Here is a 7871-nt window from a genome sequence, read left to right as displayed (position 1 = left end):
CGCCACCCCCACCGCGTCGCACCCCCAACCCCTCCGGGGCAGCAGCAGAGGCGGCCCAATGCACTCTCCGCTTCCCAACCGCCCCCCCCGCCGCCCCAAGTTTCCAAGCCTGGGGCTTTCACCTCGCTCGTCTCACAGCAGCCTTCACTCCCAGAGCGCCCCGAAGCTGGAGTGCCTCCTCTGATGTCTAGGGCCCGGAGGAGCGGGACGCCCTTCCCAGGGTTTGGGAGCCGGAGCAGGGTGTAGGGTGTGGAGGGCTGGCTGAGAAGGGGCGGGGCCACAGGCCCAATTGTTACCGCGGGAGCCATAGCAATTGGGTCACGTGGCAGCCCCGCCCTGCTCCTGAAGGGGTCCTTGGAAGCAGTGAGTTGGTCGGAGGGTTTCCAGCGGGACCCTCGGCCCTCAGGCTGGTCCTTTGGACTCCCTTCCCTCCTCAAATATCCTCCTCTACTTCTAGTCTTCGTTTTAAAGATGGGGACACTGAGGCCACCGAGCTTAACGCCCCAGTCAGGGCGCACAGGCAGACCCCGCAACAGATCCCGCCTCCTGCCCCCTCGGGGGGCCGAGGGGCCCTGGAGGTGTTGGCAGGTGTCTCAACACTGGACGCCCCGCCCGGCGCATCTCTCCTTGTCGAAGGCCACAGCTGGAAGCCACCTGAGGTGCCCCGCGGAGACGCGCCGAGGGGACAGCGCAGGCGAGCGGGAAAGCCCTTGCCCGGGGCCGCTGAGAACCCTGGCCCGGGAGCACGAGTTCAGCCCCGCGGCGCACACTAATGGCGTCAGGGAGCGGCGCCCCTAGCGACGGCCGTCACTAGGGAGCGGCGCATGCTGATGACGTGGGGAGCGGCGCCCTTAGCGACGGCGGTCACTAGGAAGCGGCCGCGCTGCCCGGCAGCATGGACGCGACCACTGCTCCGCACCGCATTCCCCCGCAAATGCCCCTCTACGGGGAGACGAACCACATCTTCGAGTTGATGCAGGTGACCTGGACAGCCCCACCCTGTGGCGACAGTGGGCGGAGGCCGTGGCACCCCTGTCGCGGTATCAGGGGGCGCGCCCGCGAGCCGGCAACAGGGGGCCCACGTTTGTTAGCCACGAGGTTGCCTAACTTGGGGTGTCTGCCTCTTGTGCCGCCGTGACCCGAGGGTCCCTCGATCTGAAGACGCCCCCGCCCCTGTCCCGCGGGCCCCGGGAAAAGAAGAGGGGCAAGCCGTCCGAGCCAGAATGGGGTCCCGGCTCTGCGCCGGCCGGCTGGAGGACCGGGGACGAGGCGGTCCCTGTCTCAGTTCCTCCGAGTGTGCAGGGCCGGGCTGCAGGAGGTGGTCTCCAGAGGGCGCTCGCGGCTCTGGCAGTCCCGTCCGTGTGCAGCGTTGGCTTCCGGGCCGGGCAGTGCCCGAGTTCAAGGTGGCAGGCCCATCCTCTGAGAGACCCGCCTCCTGGGACAGCATCCCTGCGGTTTGGCGAGCAGCGTTTCCCATCGCGCCCTTCCTTCTCAGGGTCGGGAGTTTCTAGCTGCTCCCAGGCTCTCCTCCTGGTTCCTGACCTCGCTGGCCCCCCTCCCTGTGTGACCTCAGGCAGCGCGGTGCCCAGCGAGTGTGTAGGTGTCCCTTCTGCCCCTTCCGGAGAGAAGGGCTTTCAGGAACTGTCCAGCACTCAGACTCTGAGGGCCAAGGGGAGGCCCGGGCCCCGCTTCCAGAGCATCTGTCTGCTGCTCCGGTCTGCCCCACCCCCAGAGGCTTCACCCTGACACCTGCCGTTGTTTGAACCGGACCCGCACACAGGACAGCAGAGCTCAGCGTTAAAAACCCCAGTGTCCATCTCCCCAGCAAACATACGCTTCCTTTGAAGGGTGTTCACCAATAGAGGAGAGAGAGACGGAGATCTAAACTTGAGTGACCGTCTAAGTAAAGAAAACGGCAAGCTGAGTTGCAAGGCGTCAGGCGTGGGGGTGGAGGGCGAGGGAGCGCAGGGAGCACCGAGGTCCCCTGAGAGAGCGCCACACGTCCCCACCGTGACTTTTGGAAGGTGCGGCCCCAGAAAGCTCGGTCCAGCAGTTCCAGCCCTCGGTCATTTGTGGGCTCCTTCCATGGTTTTTACCACTTCCACTTTTTTTTTAAAGATTTTATTTATTTATTTTTAGAGAGGGAAGGGAGGGAGAAAGAGAGAGAGAAACATCAATGTGTGGTTGCTGGGGGCTGTGGCCTGCAACCCAGGCACGTGCCCTGACTGGGAATCGAACCTGCAGTGCTTTGGTTCGCAGCCCGCGCTCAATCCACTGAGCTACGCCAGCCAGGCCTCCGCTTCCACTTTTAAAGTAACTTGAGACCCACAGGAAGCTACAAACTATGAGGTTCTGCTGTGCTCTTTCCCTCGCCCCCCAGTAATAACGTCTGAGTTAACGACAGCACGTCAGCAAAACCGGGACAGCGAGGGCAGCACGAGGCTGTGTGGGAGCTGGACCGGGGCCTGAGCGGGACTCCGCCCGTGTCTGTCCGCGCCCGTTACTCTCGGTGCGCGCGCCACTCTCCGCAGCTGGGTCGCCTGCGTGGGTTCACGTACCTGCCGGCACGCTTCCGTTTAACGTCACCATTTCTTTAAGTCAACCCCCTTTCCAAAACTGAAGTGATGTAGTCCTTCTCATCCTGAGCACTATCCTTGAAGTCATAGGTCTGACATGTGTCTCCAATACACATTAGATGTGCAGCTATGTAAAAGGGACATTGAGCCTGTTCGTCCGTGAACCGTCAAACGTCGACTCATGCCACCTCGCCAGTGATCACCTGGCCACCAGGGAGGCCATGCAGCCGTGTGGTTTGCCGGCAGGGCTTGGGGGGTGGGGGTGGGAAGCTGAGGCCCAGGGAAGGACTTGCCGGTGAGTTTGGGAGTAGGCCTAGGACCTCTCCCAGCTCAGTGCCTTTTACCGACCCACACCCCTCTGCCCCAAAGGGCGGAAGCCCTCTGCCCGTCCCTGGGGCAGAAGGGGGCTCCTAGTTCGTCTGCCCAGCTCCCCTCGGCGGGCAGGCTCACCTCCGTGCTGTTTGTCCTGAAACCGTGGAAGCTCTGCCCCGTGGAGTTCAAGGGCCAGGCCATCCCAGGACTGTCTCGGTATCCGGCTGGTCAATATTCTGCCCCGCTGCAGAGGGACTTGGGTAGCAATGACCGTGTCTCTGGCAGACATCTGCATTGGCACTTACCGTGACTGTCCCTGGCACAGGGATAGGGCGAGGCAATGGCGGGACACTGGGGGCTACAGGAGGGTGCGGCAGAATTTACCCAGTGACTGGTCGGGAAGGTATGCTGGCACCGAGCCCTGGGGACGAGGGTTGCCCCCTTTGCTCAGGGTCAGAGGTGCATGGGAAGGACGGAGAGGGCTGGTCTGTGAGGCACAGAGGGAGCCACGGGAGAGGCCCCGGGACTGACCGGGTCAGGGGCACGGTCCCTCCGGGCCTCCCCAGCCATCCCACGCAGCCTCTGCATCCACACCTCCCCTCACGTGGCCCCCAGCAGCTGCCATCCGGGGCAGGGGCTGGGTCCCAAGGGGAAGGCGTCCTGGTGGGATGCAGTGGAGAGATCAGGCCTCCTAGCCGTTGTCCGTGGCGACAGGTTGCTGGGCCACCTGATCCGGGGGCCTGGGTGCCCCTGCAGATGTTAACCACCTGGGTGTCCGCCCTGCGCCCACAGAACATGCTGGAGCAACTCCTGATCCACCAGCCCCGAGATCCCATCACATTCATGATCGATCACCTGCAGCGGAACAACGATGACGGTGAGAGCTCTCGCCCCTCCCCCTCCTCTCCCTTCGATCTCCCTTCCGTCCCCCTTCCCCTTCCCTGCCCTCCCCTCCCCCCCAGGGAACAGGAACAGAGCGGGGTGGGGGGTGGGGACGGGAAGGCTGTGAACAGCTCTGTCCTGCTGTGCCTGCAGGGTGGTCAGAACGGGGTGGGGAGAGGTTTTGACAATTTGGGCTGGTGGTTAATTGAAAAATGCCTTAATTTGGGGGGAAGCACAGCTAAAAAATTCTCCGGCCGAGATATCGAGAGGAAAACCTTGGAGTGGCCCACAGAATCAATTATTAATGCCTGCGCACGCCCCGGCTGAGGGTGCCTGTTGGGTTTAAGCTCTGTGATCGCCCGGCAGGTGGAAATGTGGTTTCCGGCCCACCTGCACGGCTGCACGGCGGCGCTCGGCGCTCGGGCTTTGCTGCTGGCCGCGTTCCCGGCACCCGCTAACGAGCTCCAGTGCTCCCCGCGCCTTAGCCTGAGAGCAGGTGGGCTGGACCCAGCCGGCGCTCAGCACTGGGAGTGGGGCGGGCCGGCCCTCGGTCCACGTGCCGGGGGAGGAGGGGCGTCTGCCCCGGCCCCGTGTGAGCTGCCGGCAGGACCGGGCTCCTGGGGCTTTGATGTTTCTTTCATGGAGCGGCACCGCTTTGAAGGGGCCCCGGAGCCCCCCGTGAGACTTGCCCTCGGCCTTGCCCGTGGGCCGGAGGCCTGAGGGGCCCGGGGGTGGGGTTCAGAGGCCTCAGATGAGACAGGATGCTGGGCAGCTTAAAAAAGAGAGGGGTGGGGGAACCGCCGCGGGCCTGCAGGTGGGCGGGTGCACCCGGCCTCGCCCTCGAGCTCTGCCTGCAGGTCTCCCCGTGGGTGTCGGTGTCGGCCTTGCCCCCGGAGCACTGGCGGGGGGGTGGGGGGCTGGGGTTGGGGGCGGTTTGCAGAGCGCAGCTGAAGGGCCCAGCCGTGCCCTTTCCCGGGCCTCCAGCTGGGCAGAGTGGAGAACCGGCGTTGACCGGGAGCCTGTATGCCCCAGGTGCATGCACAGCCGTGGCCTCGGGGGGCCGGTGGGGGCCGCCTTCCCCAGCTGTCCTCCTTGGGGTCCCGGTGGGACTCACTGTGCCCTTCGGAGACTGCTCTGGAAGGCCTCCGGTCCCCGGTCCGCACAGGTGGGCGCTCACCTGCTCTGTGGGTGGGCGTCAGACGCCCTTCCTCCCTCTGTGGGGGGCCCGGAGCACGGCTGCCGGGCGCAGTGCAGGGGCTGCCCCACCGTCGCCACCAGCGAGGCCGGGGGACTGGGAAGGAGAGGCAGAAGGGCGACGCAAAGGGACAGCCCCGCTCAGAGAGCTCAGTGACGCCCTCTGCTGCTGGGATGCTGGGACCGGGTCCTGTGTGCCACCCCCCCGCCATGGGGCCCCCCCGGGAGCTGTGGGACAGCATCGCCACCCCTGTCCTGCCCCGCTGCCCTCAGGTGGGCCGCGGTGTCCAGACCCGCACGGCGCAGCTCGAGCGGGGGCGGCCCCCCCACCCCCGCCTGCCCCGAGGGGCCTCAGGCCAGGTTTCTGCCCGGGTGCCGTCAGAGTCACTGGCCCCCAGACCTCGGGCGGCAGCTCAGCTGCTTACGTGCGAAGAGGAGGAGAGGGACATTTGTGGGCTTCCCTGCCAGGCCCCAGCCTCCACCCACCCAGGGGTGAAGCAGGAATGTGGGAGGCAGAGGGGAGGCGGGGAGAGCACCCTGCGTCTGCGGTTTTTTGGAAGTGGGGGGGGGGCTGTTCTAGAAGAGGATGGGGGGGTGTGGGGGGGCCCCCTGACATCCAGCGAGCATTCCCATGCCCTGGGCCGGCGGCGCGGGTCCTCCTGCCTCCCCCTCGCTGCATGGCGGCTGGACGCCAGCCTCTCAACTCCCTGCTCCCCGGGCCTGGGGGTGGGGGGGCCTGTGGCTGGTGGGGAGCCGCCCCCACGCGGCGGGCAGCCCCTGCCCCGCGAGGAAAGCGGACGAGGTACAAAGCGAGCGTTTAGAGTAGCCCAGGGCAGTATTAGCTGGGGCGACGTCGCGTGTAACGGCGCGTTGCGTTTCTTATCAAACGTTTGTCCGGGAAAGCTGTGCATTAGGGCCCCGGCAGCCGAGGGTTTTCTTGTGAATTTTAAATCATGCTCCTAGTTAAACCTCAGAAGCATCTGTGGATGGAGAGGGTTTTGATTTCCTTTGAAGTGGTTCGAGGAAGTTGATTACTCTTGGCAGTCGAGCCGCCTGTATGACACTGTTTATAAATAATTACTCGCGAGCAGGGCTGCCGTTTGGCGGAGTTAGATTTCAAGGAGCTGAAATTAATCAGATAAACGTGCGGGAGCAGCCTCGGGGCCGCGGTCGCTGCCTGGCAGCGCGGGTCCGGAGACGCGCGCAGCGTGGGTGTCGCGGGAGCCTGGACGGGCTCCCCGCGGCCTTTGAACCCTGTCGCTCTGCGAGACGGACGCGCCACTCGGGGGGCGGGCTGCCCCCACGCACTCTCGTCCTCCAGGTGCCTGTTCCTTCTCCTCGGCTCCGCAGCCCCGAGCCCCGCCGGGCGGGGCCCTGCGGTTAAGGTCTGGCTGGAGGGGCAGCGGGTGGCGTGTGCGGCAGCAGCCCCATGGCCCGCGTCAGTGAGTGGCGCTCCGGGCATGGCTGCGGTGTCCCCCGCACGGCACGGGGCGCTCACCGCTCCCGGCCACTGGCCCCGGGCCTGGTCCTGCCGTGTAGGCTCTGTGAGCCTCGCTGACCCTGCGTTCCACCGCTCCCTGTGGCTTGCCCCCGAGAATGCCGAATGGCAGAGGGCGTCTCTTTGTCAGGAGGCAGCCCTGGCGACGACAGAGGTGATGCCACTGGGTGACCACAGACAGAGAGGAGGACAGCTGAGAAGGAGGCGCTGCAGGTCCCGGTGCGTGTGGCTCCTCCCAGTCCGGCCCTGCCGTCGAGGAGCCCGCCACTTGGTGGGGGACAGCGATGCCACCGCCCGGTCAGCCGTGGCACAAGAGTCGGGGCGGGGTCAGGAGGGCAGTCCTGGGGGGCAGCTGACCGCTGCGAAGGTAGGGACGTGGAAAACACCTTCTGGAGGAAGCAGGTGGCTCCAGATCAAGGGAGAGGGGATTGTTTGGGGCTGCCGGGCGACCTGGGTCCCCAGCGAGCGCCCTCTCTGGAGGTCATGGCCCTTCAGGTCCTAGAGGACTTAGAGGGACCCAGAGCCCTGTGGCCACAGCAAGCGTGGACGCGCCGGCCCAGCCTGCCTCGGAGAGGAGCATCGCAGTGCGTCTTGGCAGGCGGCCAGGCAGCACCGGGTGCTCTGGGCTCCCCATGTCCCCGCCTCCCTGCCCCCACGCCCTCGACCTGCGTCACCGCCCCCAGGGGCACATTACCTGCCTCTCGCCCATGGCTGGGGCTGAGGACTCACGGTGTTCTGGGGCGGTCAGTTGGCGACCCACGGGAACCACGTGGCGGCGGGAGGCTGGGGAGCACTGGACGTCGGTCGTATTCTTGGGGCGCGAGCAGCTCCTCAGTCCGATGCAGGCGGAGGGGCCGTCCCTGTCAGGCTCAGGCTGGTTCTCTGGCGTTAGCCTGGGACTGTCCCCCGGGGCCCGGCCCACCGGGCTTTTCTCAGCACCGGGCTTTCTCGGCAGCATGCGGCCCGGAGCGGAGCAGGGCAGAGGGGCCCAGGGAGTGTTTGTGGAGTGAATCTCAGTGATCTTGAACTCCCCCTCCGCAGTTTCCCTGGAGAGGAGACGGCGCGGCGCCTTTGGGCAAAGGCCACAAACCCGGCAGCCCGGCTGGGTGTGGTGCCGACCCTCCCGCTGCAGCCCAGACGGTCCCTGGTGCCCCTTCTCGGTGTCCCTCCCAGACCAGGGGTCATGCAGGGCCGCCCTCTGCCTGGACAGGACCCCTCCCGGAAGCCCGGCAGGGACGGGCTCTCCATGTGCTGTCAGAGGCTCAGGGGAGCTGGAGGGCACCCGTGTCCAACGTCCCCAACCCTGGCTCTGGCCCCTTGATCCCCACTGTGTAGAGGCGGGGCCCCGATCAAGGCGGTGGTCAGTGAGCCCTCTGTCCAGGCGCCACGGCCTTGTCCTGCGTCCTAAC

At 66.1% G+C, this 7871-nt stretch overlaps 1 protein-coding gene across 1 annotated transcript in view; it reads left to right on the top strand.

Annotated features, from left to right (window-relative positions):
* Positions 1-884: 884 nt before the first annotated feature.
* AK8 (adenylate kinase 8) overlaps positions 885-7871 on the top strand; it is a 69172-nt gene continuing 62185 nt past the window's right edge. The window contains exons 1-2 of the mRNA XM_045846366.1: positions 885-979; positions 3681-3765. Of these exons, the coding sequence (XP_045702322.1) occupies positions 896-979; positions 3681-3765 (169 nt within the window). The 5' untranslated portion in view covers positions 885-895. The remainder of the gene's footprint in view (positions 980-3680; positions 3766-7871) is intronic.

Source organism: Phyllostomus hastatus, unplaced genomic scaffold (assembly GCF_019186645.2).
Source record: "Phyllostomus hastatus isolate PE091 unplaced genomic scaffold, TTU_PhHast_1.1 phas_contig_495, whole genome shotgun sequence".
Taxonomy (NCBI): Eukaryota; Metazoa; Chordata; class Mammalia; order Chiroptera; family Phyllostomidae; genus Phyllostomus; species Phyllostomus hastatus.
The sequence above is the reverse complement of the archived record's forward strand: the minus strand, read 5'-3'. Positions and strand labels throughout refer to the sequence as shown.